The 27501-nt window shown below is 45.1% G+C and overlaps 1 protein-coding gene across 4 annotated transcripts in view; it reads right to left on the bottom strand.

Annotated features, from left to right (window-relative positions):
- Positions 1–27501, bottom strand: part of GRIA3 (glutamate ionotropic receptor AMPA type subunit 3) — a 292053-nt gene that overhangs the window by 142528 nt on the left and 122024 nt on the right. For all 4 annotated transcript variants that reach the window (XM_069074018.1, XM_069074020.1, XM_069074017.1 and 1 more), the window contains exon 4: positions 2813–3000. In XM_069074018.1, coding sequence (XP_068930119.1) covers positions 2813–3000 — 188 coding nt within the window. The remainder of the gene's footprint in view (positions 1–2812; positions 3001–27501) is intronic.

Here is a 27501-nt window from a genome sequence, read left to right as displayed (position 1 = left end):
AACTGGAAAGGCTTCTGAAACCTAGTTGAGTGACTTGAGCTCTTTTGAAGTGGTTACTTCAAAGGAAAAAGGCAGGGTATGACAAGGATGGTTGTGCCTGGGGGTGCCTGGCTACGAAATAGGTCACCCACTAAAAGGCTTTGGCTTTATTTGGGTATGTGCCTGTTCCAGGGCATGGAGTTCAGGCACTGCCATCGCTGACCTGATTCTTCCCTTTCTAGACCTAATTGAATTGAATCCACATGGATCAAGAATAGAGCCTGGTTCTAGGCACTGGGAGAATTACAAGGTTTAGCTAAGACAGGGTCCCAGCCCTTAGGGAGCTGATAGCCTGAGTGGATTTAAAGAAATAAAAAAAAAAGATGTAACAGTGAGGTGGAGCAGAAGTATTGGCCTAGAAGCCTGGGGATTTGGGCCATCTCTGCCATTAATTCACTAAGTGACTTCAAGCAAGTCATTGAACCTTTCCTGGCCTGGAGGGGGAAGGGCATCTTTATGTCACAGGATAATATAATGACAGTTGTCATTTAAAGAGTGCTTTACTGGGCCAAATGCTATGATTCCCCTCATCTTGCAGATGAGGAAACTGAGGCTGAGGGAGCTTAAGAAACGTGCCCTTGGTCACACAAATAATATGTGTCTACAGCTGCATTCAAACAGAGGCCTTTCTGACTCCATCCTCCATGGCCAATTGGATTATAGGATCAGAATTGGGAGGGAGGCCATCTAGTCTATCCCCCTTGTTTTGCAGAGGAGGAAACTGAAGCCCAGGGAGGGGAAAAGACTTACCCCAAATCACAATAAGATCTTAGATGAAGGAACCTCAGAGGCCAGCTAGTCCAACCTCCTTTTTCCATAGAGGAGGAAACAGTGGCCCAGAGTCCCCACAGGTAGTAAATGTCAGAGGTAAGATTTGAACCCAGGTCCTCAGGTTGCAGACTCAATGCTCTTTCATTTCTAAAACTTCTGATTTTCAGTTTGGGGGTGCAGATAATTCCTGTGACTCAGAAGATGGGCCAGTTGGCATAATTAGGGCCACCTGCTAGCCTGACTGGGGTCGCTTCATTCATGAGTGGAGGGGCCCATCTTTTAGTACAGGGACAAATAGCGAGCACCACATTGCAGGGTCCCATCCTCATCCCCCACTCTCCAGGTCTTCTGGCAATGGTTATCCAGCTGCTCTCCCAGGGCTTGCTCACACTCGACCAGGCTCCAGGGCCTGGAGCCCATTGGAACGGCTGGGTCTGTGGAACGGAACTGCGGTGGGAATGTGTCCCTTCCAGTCCTGGTCCTGGCAGGATAGACAGATGGTGTATTCAGAGCTGGGGGAGAAGCAGCTCTAGCTTCCCCACGGTTCAATTGGACTTTTCATTCCGAACTGTAATCGTCTGTTTGGTGGGTGAAGGGAGGCTTATTGGCCTGCTCTCTGGGCACAGATTCCCTGGAATGCTTTCCCAGGTTTCAGAATTAATGCGCACTCTGAACTGGGGCCCTTTGAAGGGCAGCTTTGGCTTCATCATTCACTGCCACTTAACTCACACTTTGGAGCCTTAAATACTGCCTGAGATCCAGGCAGGAGTCAGGAAGCCTGGGTTCAAATCTTGCTTCAGACACTGTCTGGCTATGTGACCTTGGGCCAGTCACTTCCCCTCTGTGAGCCTCAGTTTCCCCCTTTGTAAAATCATAGGATCACAGAGAGCTGGCCAGGACCTCAGAAGCCATTTAGTTCATCGCCCTCATCTAATAGTCAAGAAAAGGAGAGCTCTGCAATCACATACTTGTCATGAAGAAAGTGCTTTGTAAACTTTAGAGTATGATGGAAATCTATGTGGCTATTTTCCTTTCTTATTTTATGACACCCTCTTATTTCAGAAATTGTTTTGGCAATTCCAAGGCAATTCGACTTCTTGACTCAATTCAAACCAAGAAGCATTTGTTAAGCCCTACTGTATGGAGATTTAAAGACCTTAAACCAAGAAGCATTTATTAAGCTCCTACTGTATGGAGATCCCTGATCTTAAGGGCTTATGTTCTATGACATGGGGTGAGCAGGAAAAGGGGAAGGGGTGCTTTTCCTCCATGCCCAGAGAAAATGAAATATAAAGTCAGTATGAAATAAATACAAAGTGATTTAAGGGGGAGGAGAGCACTATGAAAAGGGAGGAATCCATAAAGTCTTTTGTAGAAGGTGGTACCTGAGCTCAAAATTATGGTAAAGATGAGAAGGGGGAGCATTCCAAGCATGAGGGGAGGACTGTGCAAAGACATAGAGACTGGAGATGGAATTCCAAATTAGGCAACAGCTAGCAGGTCACTTTGGTGAGAACACAGAGTGTGCAATAGAGGAAAAATTAACCACTCATTCCTACCAGAAGTCAGATTGGGATAAGGGTTGCTCTGAGAGATCAATGAATTCCACAGTCCTGGGGCCAGGTTCTGGAGCCAAATTCTCTTCACCTCATCTCACCTCACTTTACCCTAATTGAATTAAATGATCATTTCTTTTTCTCTCTTATTAATTCTCCTGAGTATGATAGCACCCTCTACAGCAAGGTATGTCTGGAAGAGAAATGCACCGATCACTTTGGAAAGGTCAGCTGTCCATGAACCATGGGTATGTCTGGCTGACACAGCATTAATCCAGAGCCTACAATTGCCAAGAGACTTCACATTGTGGGGTGGGGACTGGTGGAAGTAGAAGGAGGTGGAAATTGCCATCCGTGGGCCCATCGGGTCATTGAATCATTGAATCGGGCATTCCATTTCTTTGTAGATGTGGGAAATGTTTTAGCGGGATGAGCTACAGCTTTACCTGTTCCAGAATCGTGTTGATTCTCTCCACTTCACAGTCAATCAAGTATCGCTTCTCCTGGCGCCTGTCCATTTCCTCAATGATTCGCCGGAATTCCTGCACATCCTTGATGCTTCCCACAGACCTTGCTGTCACTTGCCAGTTGTTTTGCACGGCAGCCTCCATAATTGCCTGGAGGATTGAGAATCCTAGAGGAGAAAAAAAAATATGGTAATTATTGAATTGAAAACGCCTCTTATTTAGACATCTGTAGACATGGCAACCATTCATTGAACTTTAGGAATCTTTGGCAGGGAATCATCTTCAGAGACAGATAGGCCATTGAATCCATCTGTGGGTCTGTTGAAAACTCTGGACACTAGGCACGGCCGCCATCTTATTCTTGAATAGTCCGGGCACAGGCACTTCCATCTTGTTTTAAAGTTGACGAGTTTGATAGCTAGAGATTGTTAGCTGCCATCTTGTATATATGAATGAATGTGAACCAGGCATATATTTCATATTTTATTGCCGTGTACACTACAACTAATAAGCTAAGGAATAGACATACATTAGGTATGTCTACCACTTCTATAAACTGCAAACTAAGAATGATAAAACTATCCATGTACTTTAGTATTTGCTAATTTTCCTACATTTTTTGTTATGGATATATAGGGAGGTCTCAAGGACTATAAATTCACTTTGAATAAAGTTTAGAAATCATATATTTTATGATAAAGGGCCTTTAATTCATGACAGCCAAAACACTGACCATATATATGTTATAGAGAGAATTATACATTTTGTTTTATTGCTATTCAAAGTTACTTATTAAAGACTTGTTTCCATTTCTAAGTTATTGTTCCTAAAGTGATGAGATGATTAATTATCTAGTCAATGTAGGCAGTCCTGCACACCCTGACTTTGCTTAAATGATACCCTTTTTATTGGCCTGTATTGCTAAGGTTCTAGACGTGGCCTCATCATGAGCAAGTTCTGCTCATATTAAATTAAAATTAAATTAAATTAAAACCTGGTTTTAATCTGTCTGGAGTCTTTCTTTCATCCCCTTCTAGAACTGAAAATAATCATTGTTAACCCCATTACTCTATAGCTCTGAATAGAAGGTTAGATCATAGCACCTGTGCAGACAGAGTCACAAAACACGTACTATAAACCTAAACAAATAGGCTATAGCCAGAGTTGATTCATTGATTGATATTAAGTCACCTGTTTAGTTACTATTTCCTCTCACTTACATGTACTGGGAATTCTTTATTGATTTTGAATTAATTCATATCTGATTTGTCAAGGCCCAATAACTCCTCTCTTCTGTATTCTAGATCTACCCCGGATGGAATGAAAAAAGAGAAGAGTGTTTGGATGGTCTAAGGTAGGTGGGAAAGGTTTTCTGTCCTTTTGAAGTAAAGAATTAAGTCCCATAAATATTTTTGTTTCTGGCATGAAATTATTATGTATCAATATACTAATGAAATGCCAACATCATTGAACTGGTAAAAGGGATTGAAGGAGACTGCTACGGTCCCTGTTAGCTCTGCTATCCTGTGTTGTATGTTCTCAGGGCCCTGCCAGTTCTATGTTGTGAAGACTCAACTCTGCCATTCTCTATTCTGTGCTCTGTGAGCCATTTCAGCTCTGACGGGATGTATTTTATGTCCTTAGGTCCCGTGCAGTTCAGTCTGATATTCTATGTTCTAAGGTCCCTTATAGCCCAGACATTTTGTGTTGCCTGTTCTAGGGAACATCACAGTTCAGTTTATGTTCTATATTTCAAGTTCCCTTCTAGCTCCAAAATTCTCTGCTCTAAGATTCCTATTAGCTCTGACATTCTCTTTTCTGTATTCTATTTTTTTTTAATTTTTTTTTGCTTTTTGAAGGGGGGAAGGCAGGGCAATTGGGGTTAAGTGACTTGCCCAAGGTCACACAGATAGTAAGTGTTAAGTGTCTGAGGCCGGATTTGAACTCAGGTCCTCCTGACTCCAGGGCCGGTGCTCTATTCACTACACCACCTATCTGCCCCTCTTTTCTGTATTCTAAGGCCATCTGTCTCCAGTCCTAACATTCTATGTTGCATGTTCTAATATCCTTATTGCAACTTTCTCTGTTCTAAGGTAATTATCAGCACCGACATTCTATGTCCTATGTTCTAAGGTCCTTCCTAGATATGACGTTTTGTGTTGTAAGGTCTCTTTCAACGTTGATATTCTTTGTTTTAAGGTCTAGCTCTGATCTCTGTTCTAAGGGCCCTTCTTGCTTCAACGTTTAAAGCAGCCTCTTCTCACTAACTTTGGTATGTGTATCTGGTGGGGGGAGGTGCTTCAGATTCTTCAGCCTGCAAGTTGAACAAGCTCCTCAGCCTCCAAGGATGAGAGCGGAAGGAGGGGACTACTGCTCTCTGAAAAGAGGCAGGTTGCTGGCCAACTCTCGGGGCCTCACTTTGCACCACAGGGAGACTCTGGTTGACAATCCTGACTCTTGATCCAAAGACAATGAGCCCAACAATTGGAGTGCCTACTTGAGGAGATGGCAGCACAGTGGTGACTCAAATGGCCTTCATGTTGTGATTGTATGCTAGGCATGCAGGGATGCACATCGCAAATGAGACCCAAGCTCTGGGTAATTTCCAAATGAGCAATTTCAGTACCAGAGCTCAAAATCACAGATCAGAGTCAATTACCCAACTCTGAAATGTTCATCTTTGCTCCATATTAACCATCCACACATATTTATTTCTCTAATTTCCATTTTCCCATAGGCCTGCTCAGCTTTACTGGGAATATACGGGTCAAAGAAAGGGATTATAAAGTCAGCATAGGAAGGAAGACATAGAAATATTAAAAAATCTTTCCTGAGTGAGTCAGATGTCCAGGATATGGAATAAGGGACATAGTGAGGTACAGTGGAAAGGGCACTGGTTCTGGAGAGGGAGGATCTGGGTTCTTATCCACCTCTGATGCGCACTCACTATCTGTGTGACCTCCAGGGGCCATTTAACCAAGTTCCTCATCTTACAGAGGAAGAGACTGTAGCTGAAGAGGTAAAGTTAACTTGCCCAGGGTCACATGAGTAGTTTGACTTGAGAAGGCATTGAAATTCAGGACCTTGAGCCACAGTTTTATTCTGCCTCCAAAGAAATTTGACTTCTTCCCCATAAAAATTCGATACTGAATTTTTAACATCAGCAAGGACCTCAGAGATGATTTAGCACAGCATGGGTATTTCTCTGGCAATATTCTTGAAAGATGGGTGTCCAGACTCTGTTTGGGTACCAATGTGAAGTAGAGATCCCTAGATGATGAGTCTAGAGGCCTGGGTCTCAGTTTTGCTGTTAACTAGTCGTGTGACATTGCCCAAAGTCCTCCCTCCTCCCTTTGCCTCATTTTCCTCCTTTGTAGAATAAGGGAGTTGGACTACCAGGGGTGGGGAACCTGCAGCCTTGAGGCAACATGTGGCCCTCCAGGTCCTCAAGTGTGGCCCTTTGACTAAATCTAGATTCATGTGGCCTTGAGGCCGCAGGTTCCCCACCACTGTACTTTGCTGGGCTGTTATGAGGCAAAATGCATTGTAGAACTTAAAACTCCAGAGAAATGTGAACTCTTCACACTCTTACAAGAAATGGTCTCTTCCCTTCAGGAGTTGATTGTCTATTAGGGGGAACAAATCACATGCACCAATAACCAGCATAGAAAATGAATATAAGAACAGAAGAGAGATAGAAGGAGCATTACAAGGCCCTAAAATGTTTCATGGCTATGATTATGTTCAAGTAATGCCAAGAAAAATGGGGAGGGTTTTGGCAGGCAGCGATGGGGTGGGTGGAGCCACAATTCCTGGATTGGATGGGGATGAGCCCCAGCCCAGAGTGAAGGCTGGGGAGAATCCCTGGAGCATGTGGTGGGGCAGAGTGGGACACAAGGCTGTGAAAGTCACATGATCCTAGATGGAGGCTTGGAAGACACTACAAAGGCCATATAGTTTGACCTCCTCATTTTATTTTATTTTATTGGGGGGGGGGTTTATTATTTATTTATTTTTAAAAATTAAATTAAATTAAATTTTTTTTTCTGACTCCCTCATTTTAAAGAGAGGAAACGTGAATCCCAGGAAAGTAAAATGACTTGCCTAAGGTCACACAAGTAGTAAATGTCAGAGGAAGGATCTGTACCTAAGTCCTCTGATTCTAGGTAGGCTAAGACCAGGCCATGGATGGTGGTGAATGCCTGGATCAAATATGAGAGGAAGCCAGGAACCACAGATGTATACAGATGTTCTTCCAAAGCCCCAAAGCAGTCCGGGAAGTGAGGGTAAAGAGAGTAGGATCAATCCCTTCCTTCTAGCCCAATGCATTCCTGAAATGCATTTAAACAATAACAACAACAAAACCTCAAACCAACTGAAAAACTTAAGTGAGCTGAACGAGCTGAAGAGTCACCGGGGAAGCTCGCCGAACGATAAACAGGATATTGACATATGGAAGTTGCTAATGAAGAATCGCGGAAAGTAGATCTGGGGCTCGTTTGCTTCCTTTGGCTTTTGATCATTCCAGCAGGGGCTCTCTGCTAGAGGCTGTGAGCAGTGCATTGGAAAGAATGGATTCTGAGCAATGAGAAGACCCAACTTGGAGTTTTAGCACTGCTACAGACAATGTGACTTTGAGTAAGTCACTTCTCCTGGAGCTTTGGTTTCATTCTTGGAGAAATCAAGGAGTTGGCCCTTTTTTCTCAGACATCCTATGAGCCTACGTTCTATCTACTTGACATGCTCCAATCACATGGCACCGAGGCTGCCTGTAGTGGCCACAACTATCCCTGGGGGATCCATAGTCACAAATCAAAATCATGTTCTTCCCCCAGCTCCAGGCCTGTGTCTGAGAGAGACATTGTCACCATGGGAGCCTGAGAGAGGTCTTGCCCAAACATTGGTCACATATAGGATCATAGGCCTAGGGCTGGAAAGGACCTGAGAGACCATCTAGTCCAACCCCCTTTCCCATTTTACAGATGAGAAAACTGATGTCCAGAAGGTAAAGGAACTTGCCTAAGGGTTACATAGTGACACACAGTGTCAGTGACAGAATTTGAACCTAAGTCCTCAAAATCCTGAGCCAGTGCTTTCCCACTGTTCCACAAAATGTTCTCAAGATTGGAATGACATTTTTTTTCTGGATGGGATATTTCTATAGTGCGTGGGATTTGGGCTGAGGAAGCAACTTTTGGTACTTTCCTAGTGAGGAAGAAGGAACAAAATCAGAGGTCAATAGGACCTGAAAACTCTGCCCAATGATCTGGAATCTCAGATTTAGGAAGATATATGTTAGTGCCTTGGGGGAGGTAAGGAAGTAGAGCTCTGGGGAGAAAGGTAGAAGCTACTGCCAACAGTGCTGGGGACACCAGCTTCTCTCCCATCAGGTGCCTGGGGTTGGCCACAACCCAGGCATCTGGGGTGGTGGCAGACTGATTCTCCCACTGCAGTCTGAGGATGTCTTGGAAGGAGAAAGAAAGCAAAGGAACCAGGGGAGATGTGAGTATGTTTACAGCAGCAGGGAGGCTGTCTACCTGTGGGGCCTTGACCTCTGGGCCTGTGTCACTTTTGTCTTGGGTGATGTTGGGGAAGACCTTGCAGATTAGGATGTGCTATGAGCCCCTGGAGGTCTTGGGCAGTAGAATACACCAAGGGCGGGGAGATAATGACTTTGTCACAAGGTCAGTAACACATTCTGAGCCCTTCCCTATTCTCTTGAGTGTGACTATGTTGGAGTTCATGGGATTCTGGCAGACAGAGGACAGGAGGCTGCTGCAATAGCATCTCAGAGCTGAAAAGGACCTTATAATAATAATAATAAAATAATGAGCAAATAAAACAATATAAATGAAAAGACTGGTGGAGGAGCTTTGGGTACTCCTTGGTGACCCTGAAATCATAGCAACTAGGCCCTGGCCCAGGTATAAATAGTTTCCAAGTGTAGGGTTACAGGGGAGAGCTTTCTCTGCAACCTGGGTATGTAAAATTTGGTTGTTAGGATAGCTTAGGGACCCCTTAGGCAAAATAGTGTTTAAAAAAAGAAAAAGGCTTATGATCATATACTATGTGGAACTGGGTAAGCATCTAGAATCAAGACAAGAAATTAGCAAACAACTTGGGAAGTAACCTGACATAGCATATAGTGTGTCAACCTTAGAGCCAGGGGGACCAGGATTCAAATTCAAATCTGCCTCTGATATATAGTAACTGTTCATCTGGCCAAGTTCACCTGTCAACTCTTAGGATGACAAATTATGTACTAATTGCTGCTCTGTATTGCTGGAGGCACTTACCACACTGGAAGTTCCATGCTCCACACTGATGAAACCATAAGGTCTTGACCAAAAGAAAAAAGACAAAAAGCCTCCTATGCTATTTGGCTTTTTGACCTGCTTATAGGAAAGCTTAATCTGAAGAATCCTATGAAGAGACACTTTAGTTTGATGAACTAGAAATAAAGGCAGCAAGGTATACTGGAGAGAATGCTAGATTGGGTGTTAGAGGAGCTGGGTTCAGATCCCAGCTTTTCCTATTTCTACTTATATGACCTTAGGGAAGTTCTGGAGCCTCTCTTTCCCCATGTGTAAAATGAGGGGATTGGATTAGATGACCCCTAAGGGCCCTTCCAGTTCTAAATCTAGGATCTCATGCATGATGTTAGATTAGTCACTGCATCCCTCTGGGCCTCAGTTTCTCTCCTCTGGAAAACTGGGAGGGGGTTAGATTAGGTGGATTCTCAGGTTCTTTCCAGCTCTAAATCTATGGATTATGTGTTTGTTAAGGAATTTGGCCCCATGAGCATATTGGATCTGTCCAGGCTAACCAAGAAAAAATAGTAAAGGGAAAGCATGGTAAAGAGGAGGGTGTTTTGCTTGCACACTGACCCCACAGTGGGTGGCACACAGAGGGGCAAATGAATCGGTGTGACATACTCACATTATGAAGTTCTGAAGGGTGACCACAGAGCCTGGCACCAGTAGGTGCTAAATAAGGGCTTGTGGGTCCATAATCCTCCTCTACTCCTCATTGCCTCTTAATCCACTGGACAGATGGAGAAACTGAGGCTCTTTCAACCTCTGTCTCCTGGCTGCTGAACCACACACACACAGCTCCACCCTCTCCAAAGCAAGTCAAGACAGCATACAACAAGAGATAGGTCAGCTTTGTTGAGCTCGAGGCTCTTGGCTTTGCATTGTCAGATGAAAGGCGATTTCGACCATCTGGAGTCGATTTGTTCAATGTGAGAGAACAGCAAGCTTTCTGATCCACTCTGGGCCAGCCTTACAATGAAAGAAACCAAGAGCACCTGGGATGGGATTCCAGAGTGTTTGCTGAGAATCCCTTAGTGTACCTGTTGGATGTAGGCGGCCTGGCTTGGCTGCCTGAGCTGGCAGAGCTCCTGCCCAAGTGGCTCTGGGTAATATTCCATCATTTTATAGATGCCATCGGATAATTGATTGTTTTCATCTTTATTAATAATGATGAGCCCCCTTTTCTCTAGTGACTACAAGCTTTCCAAAGAATTTTGTTCACAACCAGGACGTTAGGTAGGCAGTCTAAGTATGACCATATTCATCTTTCTAAAGGGAAAACTGAGGCTCAGAGTGGGAAAGTGACCTACCCAAGGCCACTCAGGAAGTGTCAGGGGCCGTGACTTGAACCTAGGTCAGTGTTATTCTGGTATCCACAGATTTAGAATGGGAAGGAATTTTAGAGACCATCTAGTCCAACCACCTCATTTTATAGAGAGGGAAACTGAGGCCCAGGGAGGATCATAGACCCAGAGCTGGAAGAGATCTTAGATACTATCAAGTCTAAGTCTTTCATTTGATAGGTGAGGAAACTGAGGCATAGAGTAGTCAAGTGACTTGCCCAGGGTCATACAACTTTTAAGTAAATATCTGGAATGGGATTTGAACCCAAGGCTTACCAACTCCAAGTCCAGTGCCCTATCTACTACATTGAACTCTGACTTGTAACTTCAATGTTTCTAGGACCTAGGATTCCTCAGATGGGACTTCCCTCTATTGGTGATGATTCTGACCCCTTGATGATTTCGTGTATAGTCCTTGAAGTATTTCCAGCTTGGTGGGATCTTCCCAAACCCATGAGTCACTGCCAGAGTTCTCTGCATGTTAGGGTCACCTCCATGGCCCAGTAGGAGGCATGGCTGCCTAGTTCATCTACTGGAAATGAGTCAATGCATCATGGAGCTCTGGGTCAGAATTCTTAGGGAGGTGTCTTTCAAAACCAGAGGAGGCAGGGGAGACGAGTTGTGTGGAGGCAGAAAGAGCACCAGACTTGGAATCTTCTGAGACCCATTGGATGTGTGACTCTGGGCAAGTCACTTTTTCTCTCTGAATCTCAGTTTCTTCATCAGCAAAATGGGGATATAATAATAGCACTTACTTCCTCAGGGCAGTTGTAAAGAGAGAGTTTTGCAAACTGTAAAGTGACCTGGAAGTGGGAGCCATTATTATCTAAGATGGGAAATCCTTTGTAATTCTGGGACATGATATAAAGACATGATAAAGCCCCTGGTAGCCTCCAGAGGTTAGTTAAGAGCCATCTTTCCCCTCCCAGTTTTGATCATTCCAAAGGGACTGAAAGGCCAGCAAACCCACCCCCTGGAGCCAGTTGTACTGAAGCTTTGAGAGCTGATAGGGCCAGTCCACTCTGCCACATTCTTTCCCCTGGCCTTCCTTGTGATCAATGAACCAGTGCTGATTGGAACTCATAGGCTCATTGATTCAGAACTGGAGCGTACCTTGGAAGTCGTTCAGTCTACTCCCCTCCTTTTGCAGATGAGAAACTCAAAGGGGAGAGGGCTAAAGGAAGTTTCCTAAGGTCACACATAAGATGATCTGCCTCCAAGTGCCATTCCCTTCCCACTGCACCGTACTACCTCTTAACTTAGCCCATTGCTGCAATGAACATGTGAGTAGGTGGGGAGGTGCAGTTTCTTCATGAGAGAGAACCTGTGTTCTGGGCCAACCAGATGAAGACCTATTGAAGGAGATGGGGATGCTTGGCTTGGAGAGGAGAAGGCCTGGGGGAGACATGAGATCAATCTTCCAGTTTCTGAAGGAAGAGAGAAAAGACTCATTCTTCTTGGCCCCAGTGGAGTAGAAGGAGCAATGGGGAGAAAGTGATGAGGACTATTTTGGCTTGATGTCAGGAAGTTTCATTGACAATGAGTGTTGTCCCAAAGTGGAACTGGATGTCCGGGGAAGTAGTGAGGTTCTCATCTTTAAGCCATTTGTCAAGGATGTTAGAAAGGGGATCTTTGTATGAATTCTTGTGGAAAGGTGGGTGCAGCTTGGAGTTGAGAAGGCCAAGTTTCACTGATGACAGGGGATGGCTCAGGGTAGAAGGCTTAAAAGGGGTAGGAATAGATGAAGGCGTGGAGGGATGGCATTGTAGATGCAGGAAATAACTTAAATAAAGGCAAGGAGGTGGGAAAGTACAGGATGCGTGGGGAACAGCTTGGCTGGAGCATAGAGGGTGTAGAGGACAGAAGTGAGAGATAAAATTGGAGAAGCAGGGCAGAGACAGATAATGGAGGATCTTAAATGTCAGGCAAAGGAATCAGAATTTTTTCTTCCCAGTTTGGAAGTGTTGCAGAGAGACCACTTGGCTCCTATCATTTTCCCAGGGTTGTGCCTTGGGTCTTGAGGAATAGGGAGGGGGCATGGACTTCCCAAGGGGACAAAGAAAGAGGGAGAAAGCCTGACTCCCAGTCACTGATGATGACAGGACAGAGGACGAATAGGCCTTGGTGGTTCAGCTGTGCAGGTCTGTGCCTTACTTTGCCTGTCTTCCCTGCCAAGAATGGCATGGTCTCTTGATCCTGATGCTATCAGAAGGCTGTCAGAAGGAATATTGAAGATAGGTCCTGGGAAAGGAGACTGGGGGAGGGAGCTGAGGGAGAGATGAGGAAGTCCTAAGGACAGCAGAGGAGTTTTCCCCTTGAAAACATCTTTGCAAAGATTTGGTCCTGCCATCGCACTGCTCTACTCAGAGATGGTCAGGGACTCCCTGTAGTCTACCAAGTGTAGGTGGCATTCAAAGCCCTCCATCATCTGCTACCACCTGACCTATCCACATACCATCCCCTGACTGTTCTCTGGGCAATGACTTTCCCTATTGGATGGATTTCTAATGGGGGAATGGGATTTTTTTGGGGGGTAGAAGTACATGGATGAATTCATACCCATGTGTCCCTGCTACTGGAAAAATAACTCAAAGAAGTTGCCCCAGTTCCTAACATTGAGGGGCAAGTTCACTGAACACATATGATGGGCAAATGGCTACTGAGGCTGCCAGGATGAAAGGTGACAAGGAGCTTATAATCCAGTAGTGACGATGGGACAGAAAAACAGGTAACATTTCTTTTTTTTTTTTGCTTTTTGGAGGGCAACGGGGTTAAGTGACTTGCCCAAGGTCATATGGCTAGTTTTTTTTTTTGTGTGTGTGTGTGTGTTAAGTGTCTGAGGCTGGATCTGAACCCAGGTCCTCCTGACTCCAGGGCTGGTGCTCTATTCACTGTGCCACCTAACCGACCCAACAGGTAACATTTCCCTGGCTGCTTAAAGTTCACAAGGTGCTTTCTAGATATGTTTCTCATTTGGGCCTTATAATAGGCCCATGAAGCAGGCCCTGCAGTTAGCATTACCACCAATTTAAAGCTGAAGAAACTGACGCAGGACATTCAGTGACTTGCTAAGGGTCGCAAAGCTGGTAAATGTGTAAGGTGGGAATGGAGCCCAGCCTTCCTGCCTCTGTTCACTCCACCACGCTGCCCCTCACATATGTACAAATAAACACGATCTAAGTTAGATTACAGTCAGAATGTATAGGGAAGACCCATGGGGAGGAGGGACTTGTTCTACTCAGGGAGTACACTCAGGAGATGCCATCAGACTGGGATCTAGAAGGAAGAGTGGCATGTCAGCACGTAGAGAGGGAGGGATAGCTCAGAGCTTTAGAGCTGGAAGGTACTTAGGGTCATCTAGGCCAAGCCCTTCATTTCCCCACAGGTCTCTCTGACTTTGACTTCCTTTCTCTGGTATGCCAGCTGGCTACAGCTAAGAGTGACCCCTAAACCTGAAATATTGGCTTAGGCACAGAGTGAGGGGTCCTTGGAGCTGTAAAATGTGTAGGTAAAATTAGAACTGGTTGCTTGTTACCACAATGGTAGACTTAGTAGAAAAACAGGTCTATTGGGGCCACAGCCTCATAAGCAGTGTGATTCGGGGGAAGGATACTGAATTTGGAGTCAGAGGACCCGGGTTCAAATATTGGCCCTGCCACTTCCTACCTTTGTGACTCTAGGCAGTCCCTTCTCCTCCCTAGGCCTCAGTTTCCTCCTCTGTAAAATGAGGAGCTTATACTAGAGGATATATACACATACATATTCCCCTTCACTGTACCTCAGTTTCCTCATCTGTAAAAAGAGGTTGCTGGACAAGATGCTCTCCAAGGTCCCTTCCAGGTCTAGATCTAGGACCCTATGATTCATGCTTGCTCAAGCCAAGTGCCTAGCCATGGGACCTACCCAAATGTCTGTTCTTGGCTTGCAACTTGTTTCTCCCAGGCTGGTGAGAGGAAGGCAGGTTCCAGAGTGCCAGTAAGCTTTCCAGGAGGTTGGTGCAATGGAACTGCAATCAAGTACAGAGAAGGTGGGTGGCAAGAAACCAGGGAATTATTGATTGTTTATCCACAATTTCCTTGGTGGGCCAATGACCTCACCTGCTCCCTGCATGCGGGATGGAAAAACCAAAAAACAAAACCCAAGCCGGGCTGCTTGGGATTGTCACATTGGCTGATTTACATTTTCCAGTATGTTTCCAAACACTGTTTGACAATCCCTTTAGGCCATAAAACATGTTTATATTTCAGATGGAAACGACATAATCAGATGCTTCAGGATCTTCTTAGGGGAGCCTTCCCATCTGTGGGCAGTGCTTGGCTTAGCTCAGTTCAATTCAGCAAATACCCATGTAATGGGATAGCCCTGAAACCAAATATGATTGGTCTTTAAGGTTTATTAGCTATTTCAAGGGAAGAAAACAATTGGCAGCAGAGTAACAGACGTAAGGATGCTGGGATTGCCATAGGAAGAAAAGGAAAGGATCATTTTTTCACCTGCTTTTGTTCGACAACCCTCAAAGCAGAATGCATCATCTCTGGCCATCGCCAGTGTGCTAATGGCTACAGAAAGCTCCTGGGGCAATGATGGAAGTCTCCCCCCTGGAAGGGAGGAAGCTCTGGTGGCGTGGCAAGTCTTGAACAGGGGTGTGGGTCTGGTGGCTTGGGATCTATCTTCAATTCTGCCAGTGATTCACTGTGTGGCCTTGGGCAAGTCACTCCCCTTCTGGACTTCACTCTGCCCATCTATATAAGCAGAGAGAAGATGGGCCTAAGAGTTGGCCCCCTCTTGAGGATGGGACAGTTGTCATGGGGAAGAGGGAAAAGGCTCAGAATCACAGCATCATAGATTTAGAGCAAGAAAGGTCCTCAGAGGCTGTTGGGTTCAACCCTCTTATTTTACAGATGAAGAAGCAAAGTTTAGGTAGCTTGCTCAGGGTGCCACGGCCAGTAAGTGTTGAAGGCAACAGTTGAACCCAAGTCCTTCTTATTTATTTATTTATTATTATTATTTTTTTAAAGCAATCAGGGTTAAGTAACTTGCTCAAGGTTACACGGCCAGTTATTTCTGGGTGTGGTGCTGAGTATCTGAGCCCGGATTTGATCCAGGTCATCCCGACACTGGAGCCGGTGCTCTTACTTGCTGAACCACCTGGCCTCCCCTAAGCAATTGGGGTTAAGTAACTTGCTCAAGGTTACACGGCCAGGTGTTTCTGGGTGGGTGCTAAGTGTCTGAGCCCGGGATTCGATCTCCAGGTCTTCTCAACACTGGAGTCAGTGCTCTTACTCGCTGTGCTACCTGGCCGCCCTGAACCCAGGTCCTTCTGACTCTAAGGCTATCTACTTTACCACACTGCCTTTGGGGCCATCTCCAGGAGACCTGATCCACATCTGGCCACTGGACCCAGGTGGCTCCGGAGGAGAGTGTGAGGCTGGCAACTCTGCACAGCCCTGCCTCACTTAAATCCAATTCACTTGCAAGTCATGGCATCACCTCCCTGAGGTCATGGTCCTCTTCCAGAATGAAGGACGAACAACAGCAACAATCGTAGTGCACTTAGCCACAGAGGGAGGAACAAAGAACAATGGGTGAAAGATGCAAAGCAGCTTCATGTAAGGAGAGACTTCCCCATAATGAGAACTATTCCCAAATGGAATGGGCTGCCTCAGCAGGTAGTAAATTCTCTAGGAATAGAAGTTTTCAAGTGAGGCTGAATGGACAGTTGTCAGGGATGCTGTAGCCAGCATTCTGTTAGGCATGGGTTACATTGGATGATGTCTGAGGTCCCTTCCAATGTGAAAGTGTTATGAAACTCTAGAGCTCAAATTTGAGCCACAGAAAGAATGTTTTCTTCAATTCCCCAGACATTCATTAAGTGCCTAGTATGTGTCAGGCACTGAGAATACAGACACAAAGTTGATAATCCCTCCCCTTAAAGAGCTTCTATTCCACTGGAGTGGCCCACAGGAGACACCCAACATGTACAGTGGCAATACAAAGTGTATACAAATAAATCCAAAGGCATTTTGATGGGTGGAGGAGACCTCTAACAGAGGGCTCATCAAAGGCCTAGTGTGTGAGATGGTGCTTGACTTGAACCAGACCTAAGGGGAGAGACTAGAGTCAGGGAGAGTAATAGTCCTCTGGGGATTCCAGGAGGAAGAAGAAAGGAGGGAATGCATTTCAAGCATGGAGGACAGGCTAACGAAGGCACAGAGGTGGCAAAGGGCTGGAGAGGGAAGAAATGACATGGAACAAGTCAAGAATGGAAGTTGGAATCATATTGTTAAGGTGTTTAAAATGCCAAATGGGGTGGGGGAGTTATGTTTTATCCTGAACTTTAAAAAAAAATTTTTTTATCAAATACTTTAACTTCTAGTTTACATCATTCATTTCCACAAGATTTTGAGTTACAAATTTTCTCCCTGCTTCCCCCTACCCACCACCCTAAAATAGCAATCCCACTGGATATTCCCTCCTCCAATCTGCTCTCTCCCATATCTTCTCCCATACCCCCTCCAACTTTCCAGTAGGGCATGGTGGATCTCTCTGCCCAAGTGCCTGTATATCTTTATAATAGTATATACATATATATGTATTTTAAACATTTGATTTTAAAACTTTGAATTCAAGATTCATTCCCTTCCTCCCTTGTCACCCACCCTTACTGGGAAGATAAGTAATTCAATATAGGTTGTACATGTGTAACTATGCAAAAACATTTCCGTAGTAGATATATTGTAAAAGACTGACTATATTTCCCTCCCTCCTATCCCACCTCCCACTTGTTCTATTCTCTACTTTGATCCTGTCCCTTTTCAAAAGTGGGTGCTTCCAACTTCTCTCCCCCCAGCCTGCCCTCCCTTCCATCATCCCCCCTCTCATCCCCTTCCCCCCTACTCTCCTGTAGGGTAAGATAACGTATTTGGTGTATATGTCATTCCCTCCTTGAGCCAAATTCAATGAGAATAAGGTTGACACATTCCCTTTTGACTTCCTGTTTTTCTACTCCATTGTAATCATTTTCCCTTACCTCTTCTATATGAGATAGTCTACACCAATTTGTCTCTCCCCATTTCCTCTTATTATATTCCTCTCTCACCTCTTAATTTCACCTTTTAAGTGTCATCCCTTCCCATTAAACTGGTCCTGTGCCCTCTATCTGTATACCTGTACACATATATACACACATTCACATATGTATTCATATGCCCATATACCCTCCTATATAGACATATATATGTATGTATATATGTATACATATACACACATTTCTATTCCCTTCAATTATTCTCAACAGAGAAGTTTCATAAGTTACAATTATCATTTTTCCATGTAGAAATGTAAATAGTTCAACTTTGATAAGTTCCTTATGATTTCTTTTCCCTGTTTACTTTCTCATGCTTCTCTTGCTTCTTGTATCTGAATGTCAAATTTCTATTTAATTCTGTTTTTTTTTTCATCAAGAATGCTTGAAAGTCCTCTATTCCACTGAATGACCATGTTTTCCTCTGAAACATGATACTCAATTTTGCTGGGTAGGTGATTCTTGGTTTTAATCCCAGCTCCTCTGACCTCCGGAATATCATATTCCAAGCCCTTCAATCTCTCAGTGTAGAAGCTGCCAGATCCTGGGTTATCCTGATTGTGTTTCCACAATATTCAAATTGTTTCTTCCTGGCTGCTAGCAATATTTTCTCCTTGATCTGGGAATCCTGGAACCTGGCTATAATATTCCTAGGAGTTTTCTTTTTGGGATCTTTTTCAGGAGGTGATCGGTGGATTCTTTCAGTCTCTATTTTGCCCTCTGGTTTTAAAACATCAGGGCAATTTTCCTTGAGAATTTTTTGAAGGATGATTTCTAGGTTCTTTTTTTGATCATGGCTTTCAGGTAGTCCAATAATTTTTACATTATCTCTCCTGGATCTATTTTCCAGGTCAGTGGTTTTTTCAATGAGATATTTCACATTGTCTTATATTTTGTCATTTGTTTGGATCTGTTTAATAGTATCTTGATTTCTCATAAAGCCACCAGCTTCCATTTGCTCCAATCTAATTCTGAAGGAATGATTCTCTTCAGTGAGCTTTTGAGATTCCTTTTCCATCTGGCAAATTCAGCTTTTTAAGGCATTCTTCTCCTCATTGCCTTTTTGAGCCTCTTTTGCCATTTGAGTTAGTCTATTTTTAAGGTGTTATTTTCTTCAGTCAGGTTGTTGACTATCATTTCATAATTTTCTTGCATCGTTCTCATTTCTCTTCCAAATTTTTCCTCCACTTCTCTTATTTAGTTTTCAAAATCCTTTTTAAGCTCCTCTATGGCCTGTAACCAGCTCGTATTTTTCTTGGAAGTTTTTGGTACAGGAGTTCTGACTTCACTGTCTTCCTCTTGTTCCATGCTTTGATCCTTTTTGTCCCCAAAATAGGAGTCTAATGTTGGATTCCTCTGTTTGCTTTGCTTCCCTCATTTACTCATGTTGCCACAAAATTACTTAACTTTTGGGCTTTTGCCACAGCAGGACTCTGGTACCAGACAGGGGAGCTTCGTACCAAATGCTGGGGTTTTCTCAGCTGCCAAAGGTATTAGTTGGGTGCCCTCTCTGAAACCTCCACACGCTCTGGCAAGCTGGTCACACACCCCAGGACCTCCACCCTAGACCACAATCCAGATCCAAGCAGGTTAAAGCAAGAACAATTACCCCTCAGACTGGTTGCTTGGTCCCCCTGCAGTCTGCAGGCCAGGAGCTGAAGCTGCCACATGGCTGCGGCTGTTGCATCTTCTCCCTCCAGGGGATAAAGGCCAACAGTACTCCCAAACTACTAGATCCCAAAGTACACACTGCACTGACCTCTCACTTTGTCCTTAGCATCTATGGGTTGATAATTCTGGAAACCACCACAGCTACTGGTGATCTGAAGTCCCTCCAGCCAGCAGCTGGTCAGGCCTGCACTGGGGCTTATGTGGGGCTGGGCTCGGCTCCCAGAGTGCTGCACTGGCCACTTCCTGCTGGCCTGCCAGGCTGTCCTCATCAGGAGGCTTGCTTCTCTGTGTCATTTTGTGGGTTCTGTAGCTCCAAAGTTTGTTCAGAGTCACCTTTTACATGAATTGGAGGTGGTGGGAGCCGGAGCCCAGCAGACGTCCTGTTTCTACTCTGCCATTTTGACTCCACCCCCTATCCTGAACTTTTTAATAAGGGAAATGATATAGTCAAACATAGTATTTAGGGGAATCAATTTGTTACATGTGAGGAGGAAGGATTAGATAGGGGAGAGATTTGAGGGGGGGAGGCCATCCAGGAGGCTGGTACCATAGTCCAGATAAGAAATAATAAAGGCTTGAACTTGGGTGGGTGGCCATGTGACTAGTCAAAAGGTGGAAAATGTGAGTAATATTGTAGAGGCAGAAACTTGGCAACTGGAGATGGAGGGTGAGGAAAAGGTCAGGATTACTCTGAGGTTGGGCTTTGAGATGTCCCAGAATCTCAGTTCATGGGGGTCAGGTCTAGTGTCTCTCTCCTGGTGTCCTGGTGATTTGTCTCATCTTGAGCTTGTGAGATATCTCTCTAAAGTCTCTCTCTACTTACTGCAACTGAATTCATCTTAAAAAGTTAATATGAGGGGCACCTTTTGTACTGTATATCCAGTGGAGTATTTTGCTTTGCTTATCTGAGTCCCTGGATACAAAATTGCTAGTTATAGCTCTGTTGCTGTGCAGCAGTGAGGACTCACTTGAGATTAGATAACAAATTTGTAGTGTACACTGGAAACACAAATTACATAACTTTCTCCAGCAGAGTTTGGTAGCATGGAAGTAGGAACAGAAAACATGGATGGTATGGTTAATCCAGCTTTAGGAGTTCAGAAAGGATGAGCCAAGGACAAGGGGCCTAAGAATTTGAGGGTAAGAGATACCACAAAATTGAATTGGTTAACTATAGTGTATGTGGCATTTATTTTCTGTAACTTTAAGCTTTTATGAGAGGGTTAAGAGGCTGCACTTAGACTGTGGCCCAGTCTCTAGGTGTGAAATGAATGGATTGTGACCTGCCTGATTTGGTCCCTTCAGTCACCTTAATCACTGATGCAGATCACTGAGTGAGGGATTTCAATAAAAGTGGCCATCTACAGCAAGTGGGAAGATGGTCCACTGAGACCCTCATCTGCTTTGACCTGCATGTGTTGTTTCTGGAAGCAGGACTGGTACCTTACCTGGAAATACATGATAGTGTGGCTGTGCCATGATATTTAGTCCCCATCCCCAAGTACCATTTATTCCAGTAATTTGTACTCCTAGCAAATCCTTGACCCAAGAGTAATGGTGTTGTTAGTTACTTGGATTCATGTTTACAGAAAATTGAGTATCAGAGCTTGGAGGAAACAACACATAGACTATCAGAGGTGCCAGGGACCTTAGAATACATAACATAGAGTGTAAGAGCTTGGAGAAAACTTGAAATATAGAACAGGGAATGCCAGAGTAAGTGAGAACTTAGAACACATGAGATGGACAGGACTTTAAAACAGAGAATGACAGAGCTTAGAGGGACCTCAGAAGGCAGCACATTGGAGACAGATCTTAGAGCAAAGAATATTTGAGCCAGAAGGAACTTAGAATGGAAGTCCTAGAAGGAACGTTAGAACATAGAAAATAGAATGACAGAACTGAGAAGGACCTTGGAACGTAGGGCACAGCAAGCTAAGCCTAGAAGGTACTTGAGAGAGAATCTGGTTCAGCCCCCTCAGTCTCTAGATGGGGAACTTGTGGCTTCTGAGCCCCATTACCAACAACATGAAGGGATGTGAGTTAGATGTCTGTCACACTAATTAGTGAAAATAGTTCTTGGCCTAGGGAAATGAAAGCATCCAACAAGTCCTTTCTGGCATTCAGGGGTCTAGCCAAAAGACCTTGCTGCTGTGCTGAGAACAGAGGCTGGATGCTTGCAGTTGCCAAATCTGATGGGAATTTTGCATCCCCACGTTCCTCCACAGAGCTGCATCTGAGGCAGCCTCATAGCTCAGGTGGGGTTGTTGGACCAGTCTGCTCCTGATAGGATGGGTTAGCCTTAGTCCTTCCCTTGGTTTGGGGTTCTCTAATCAACCACAAAATTTCTGACAGTTCAGTGGTCCTGAGCCCAGGAAATGAGCACCCACAGACGGAGAGGCCCAAAGAAGTTGCTGAGGTGAGAAGGGTTCCTGAAGGTAAGAAGGACCCTTGGAAGTTGCTATGCTAAGAAAGGCAGGGCAGTTGATCTGGGGGTAGCTGGCAGTGGAGAGGAGCAGTCAGCAATGAGCAAAGGCTCTGAGGGAGGCAGCACTGGCACTAGCCTCTCTCTTGCTCTGAGGCTGTCTATAGGCAGCAGATGAAAGCTGGGAGAGCCAGGGCCCCTAGGCTAAGTGTTTATGAGGCCTATTTATTGGATTGTTGACACAGAGCTATATGTCTGAGGAAGAAGAGGAGGCATTATTTTTGGTTAGGGGTGTGAGGAGAGACTTTAAATTCCAAACTAGACATGGCACATGAGTGGGTACATAATATCTAGACCAGCCCTGGGGGCTGCTGTGGAGAGATGCTCTCTGCCCCCTAGAGCTTGACTGTGGAGATGATCCCAGGTGACCCCTAAACTCTAAATTAGAAGCAAAATGGCACATGGATCATTCTACCACTTTGGGAACCTAAGGGACACCTTCAGTTCCATCCAATGAGACCATGAGTTGGCAAGGTTATATTGTCCTCAGAACTCTAGCCTTAATCTTGCTTATGGGGAGGTTAATTGCCAAATGATACTATTAAAGTCCCCAGGATCATGACCCCCAGGAGTTGGACTGGATCTCGGATACTACCTACCTTCATTTTGTAGAAGGGGAAATAGATTTTTAGAGTGAGGGGAAATGACTTGCCCAAGGTCACAGAGGTACTATATAGCAGATATGGAAACCCTGGTCTTGTGAGTCCCAGGCCAGCAATCATAGATCATTAATTTACCGTGTTTCCCCGATAATAAGACACTGTCTTAATTTTTTTGGACAGAAAAACACCAGAGGGCTTATTTTCAGGGGAGGGCTTATTTTAATGAACATTGACAGCAATTTTAATAAACAGGTAAATGTGAACAAAAAAATGTACCTTTATTCAATAAGCAAATCACTGGGGAAGAACAGGATGATGCGCTTACTGCTGCAGCTCTGATTGGCTGCAGCCGTAAGCGGCCACCGCCTTTCACGGGGGTGGGGGTATCGTGCATATTAATGGTATAGTAATGTAGCGTGTAGTGCAGGGGATCACCTTCACTACAGTAGCAATCTCAATAGGGCTTATTTTGGGGGGAGGGCTTATTTTAGAGGAATCTTACACAGTAAGGGGAGGGCTTATTTTCAGGATAGGTCTTATTATCGGGGAAACACGGTAGGTTGAGATCAGGTTGAGATTATATATTGGGTTGAGATTAGGAAGGGATCATAGGATTACGGATCTAGATCTGGAAGGGACCAAGAAGCCATTTGGTCCAATAGAGGAGGAAACTGAGGCCTAGGGAGAGGCATTGACTCGTTAGCTAGGCCAACCTCCGTATTTTAAGGGTGAGGAAAATGAAGCCCAGAGAGGGCAAGGAGCTTGCTCAAGGTCACACAGGTAGTAAGAGTCAAAGGCAAGATTTGAATCCAGGGCCTCTCCTCAAAGCCAGTGGTCTTCCCACTGTATTATGATGGCCTCTAGAGGCCTTCTAGTTCAACTCCCTCATTTTTTCAGATGAGGAAATGGAGGCCCAGAAAGGCAAGGTGACTTGCTTCAGAGTCACCCAGACAATCACCAGAAGGGCTGAGATTTGAGCCAGCTTCCTTGACTCGAGACCCAGCATTTGGTCCAGTATACTGTAATCTTCCCACTATGCTTGTTGTTAACTGACTTTTCACATCTAGACCCTGTTGTATCATTTCCCCCCCAATTACTGCTGTGGCACTGAGATGACTTCCCTGCATGGCTGAAGCATCCTTTAAACATTTCTTCCTCCCATCCTCACCTCTCCCAGCAAAGCACTGACTCTGAAAACTCTCCCTCTGAAGCCTCAATAGGCCATGAGAACCAGATCCAGGCCTGGAATTGTTTCCAGACAGAAGCGAGCTCACTCCAAGGCCCATGCCGGGCGTGGGGACTTAACTTGACATAAGCACAGTCAACTTGATGGATTCCTGGCTCTTCTGATCAAATGACATAACATAATGCAAAACCCTTTACAAACCTGAAAGAACCATATAATTGGTAGCTATCGTTGTTATTACTATGGTAGGAACAGGGCGGAGGAAATGCAATTGTTTGGTATCTGTTACTCAGGCCCCTCTTTCCCTTTCCCCTTTTCTTTTCTCCCTTTGCAACTGCAGCCACCTTCCCTGCCCCACTTCATTTAAGCCTTTGAGGAGAAGAGGAGGGGCAAAGGGGGGATGAGGGGAAATAAGAGGCTGAGGGATAGCAGAGATATACTCTGGAACAAAGCTACCTAGATTCCTCCTTCCCCCCGCCACCATCTATTACCTTCAGTCACACTGTCTTTGAGTTCAATCTTCTGATTTATTTTTTTTCTGGAATGTTTGGCTCTAGGGATAACCCAGGAAGGCAATTCTCTCTAAATCTTTTGTCAAATTCTACCAACTAAAATCAACTCCATTTTTTCTTGGACTATCTATTAAACATAGGAGATAAGTGCTGCCCACTAGGCTGAAATGACCAACTCCTAGCTTCAGAGCTGGCAGGGCCCTCTGAGACCACCTAACCTAAAGCTCACATTTTACAGAGGAGGAAACTGAGGCCCAGGGAGGTCAAGTGACTTGTCCAAACTTACCCATATGATCCTACATCCAGGGCTGGAGAGGCTGCCTAGACCAACTGACTCATTTTAGACATGTGGAAACTGAGGCCCAGGGAGGGAAATTCCAAGGTCACACAAGTAATAAACAACAGAGACAAGACTGGATGGAACCCAGGATCACAGACTCCAAATCTCTTGCCCTTTCCATTGCAGTATGCTGTGTGTGCCATTTTCCAGCTGTGTCCTGAGCAGCTAGCCCAGTGCCTGATACGTAGGAGTTAGCTAGGACATCCTTGGTTATTGTTTTTCTTTTAGTTGAAATCGGATCGCCGTTAGAGAGAGACTCACACAATGTCGGAACTGGAAAGGGTCATGGCAATCATCTTGTCTAAGCCCCCCATTTCTAGTTCTGCTCTCCTGGGAAGAAACTAGAGCCCAGAGAGGGTGAAGAATTTGCCCAAGGTCACCCAGTAAGCCAGGGGCAGAGCCGAGAATTAGGGCCAGGTCTCCTGACTCCCAGTCTGATGGTCTTTTCACTACAGCATGGATGTTGGGATACTTACATAAAACGGAGCATCAGAAATGCCGCCCCCCAGCTCACCCCAAGGTCGTATCAAGGCAGAAGTCACTTTGCAGCATTGGTCTGGCTGCTGCAGGATGCAGATAAAAGACTTCCAACCTACTTCTGGTCCCCTGAGCCTGGCAGGCCCCCTAGGCCCGTTTTAATTTGAGCTTTCAGGATGGCAAGAGAAGAAGTGAGCAAGGAAGGTTAATTATCCTAATTAGAAAAGAAACAGAGGCTGGCCCTTCTAGGTCAGGCGGTGGGGCTAGTTTCCCCCAAGCTGCTGTCTTCGGATGGTAGCCAGTCATTGAATGCCGGGGGATAGACAAAGAGCCCTCCTCGCTTTGCTGCCCCCCAGTCACCCCCATTTACAGAAGAATCATGTGATTGGGCTGGGCCCTAGAACCAAAGTGTGGGGTATCTGGAACTGAATGAGACCACAGTGTAGACATGGACCCAACTGGACATGTAGACACTGGAGGCTGAATCTCCCAGGCCTACCTTGTCTTGCCCCTGGCTGTGGTGACAGACTGTGATGGACCCCAGCACAGGTCTGCCAGCATAGACCTACAGAAGTGTTGCCCACCCCCAGACTCAACCACGTCAACACTGCCTGTTGTTTTGAAGATACAGGCAAAATTTGGAAAGTATGGTTCTGATGAATGTTGTTTTACCATTGTTAAAGTAATATAAGCAAACCTTATTGTAAAGTTGCAAACCCCTGCTGTGCCATCATTGGCCCAACTGTACATTTAGAAAATTATTCTGGTGGCACCAGGTGCCCCCTAGAACATTGTTTCACCGATATCATGTTTTCACAGACCCATTGAAGGATGTCAGGAAGAGTAAACACACACAAACACACACACACACAACCCCCTATGATTTCATCATTGTGGGAAGCACCCAGTGAGAATCTCCTCCTTCTATGTAACTTCTAGCCTTAGAGAGTCGCCTAGACCAGGGATATCAAATTCAAATAGAAATGAGGCCACTAAACTGTACACAAGGATCCTTGCAGGCAGCATCTTGAATGAGAAAGCCACAAATTAACATCATCTATATTTTATTGTATTTTTTATTTATTTTGCTCACTATGTCTCAATGATGCTTTAATCTGGTTTGGCAGGCACTTGGGCATGTACAATTTGAAGCCTGAGGCCTACATCACCGAGATGTTCAAGTTCTCTCCCAGTGTCTTTTAGGCAGTAAAGAGGAGAAGCAGGACTTGAATCCAGGTCTTTCTGAGCTCAGAGGCAGCTCTCTAGCCATGCTGTCCTACTGCCTCCCTTCTACCTTATATATCAGAGCCTGGAACTTGCTTAAGGAGAAGCCCCCCTGAGCACAAGGAGTATGTATTTGGGGGCCCCCATTTTATTTTTTTTAAAGAGCAGGGTGTCTCTTTTGCAGTCTACTTCTTTATACCTACATGTTGGATGCTTGAAGTTATTAAATATACTCATTGAACTAATGTTTGGGAAGTGCTTAGCCCAGTGCCTAGCACATAGTAGGTGCTTCTTCCTTCCCTCCCTCTTTATACAGATGAACAGAGATAAATGGTTTGAGTGATACGTTGGCTCTCTGGAAATACTAAGAAGCCAGAGGAAGGGCTTAGGTAGTTTGATGGCTCTTCAACGGTGGCTTTATGGGAGGAAATGGATGAGAATTCCAGCAGACCATTGCCAACAGCTTTCTGGATGATGTGTGGATGTCCCCTTGGACCTCTCGTCCTCACTCTACAGAGGTCATATGGTTGCAAAGTGGCAGGGCTGGGGCTCGAAGCTGTCTCCTAGACGCTAGGTCAGTGTTCTCACCACTGTACCATCCTGTCTTGGCTCTCCAAAGAGCTCTTCCTTTCTCCCCTCTTAAGAGTCAGGCTTGATACAAGTTAAATAAATAGGGTTTGAGATGTCAACAAAGGAAGTCATGAAGAAGATAAACTCAAAAGTGATGTCTGTGAGGTGGTTACTTTAGCCCAAGGTAATTGACCGTAATGGCCCTCCTGCCATTCAGTGGGCTCTCTTTTCCAGCCTCAAGGGTTGCTGAGAGAGGGGCATCTTTGGGTTCCCTGTGTGTGACCTGGATCTGGGGGAGGTTTCCCTGCTAGAACACAGTCTGTACATGCAGAGTGGTTTGTGCCACTCCTAAAGCCCAAAGGGAAAGAGGCAGCAGCAGCCAGGAGAGTGAGCCTGGGGCCCAACATGTAGGCAGCAGGCCTGAAATCAGGTCAGCTGCTTGGAGACCCAGCACTTATGATGGAAAGGGAAGATTTAGTGAGCTTCTAAGTAGTCCATAGCCTAAGTTAGGCAAGGAGTCAAGATATGATGCACAGATCAGGTTGGAATGACAAGAGAGAGTTCATGAGACTAAATCAAAGGCCTGTGTGACCTTGGGCAAGTCCCTTCCCTTCCCTGGGCTTCAGTTTCCTTCCTTGTAAAATAAAGGGGTTGGACTAAAGGGCCTCTGAGGTCCCTTCCAGCTCTGATAGTTTTTGTACCATAGGATCCTAAATCTTGAAGGGTCCTCAGAGATCTTCTGGTCCAGCCACCTCATTTTACAGAGAAGGAAACTGAGACCCGGGGGGAGAAGGGATTTGTCTGAGGTCAACACTAGTAGGAAGTGGCAGAGACAAGATCTGCCCTCAGGGTCAATGCCT

Source organism: Petaurus breviceps, unplaced genomic scaffold (assembly GCF_028583685.1).
Source record: "Petaurus breviceps papuanus isolate PSGF00001 unplaced genomic scaffold, PetGlider_PUasm1.0 90881, whole genome shotgun sequence".
Classification (NCBI taxonomy): Eukaryota; Metazoa; Chordata; class Mammalia; order Diprotodontia; family Petauridae; genus Petaurus; species Petaurus breviceps.
Note: the sequence above shows the minus strand (reverse complement) of the source record. Positions and strands in the feature narration are given on the sequence as shown.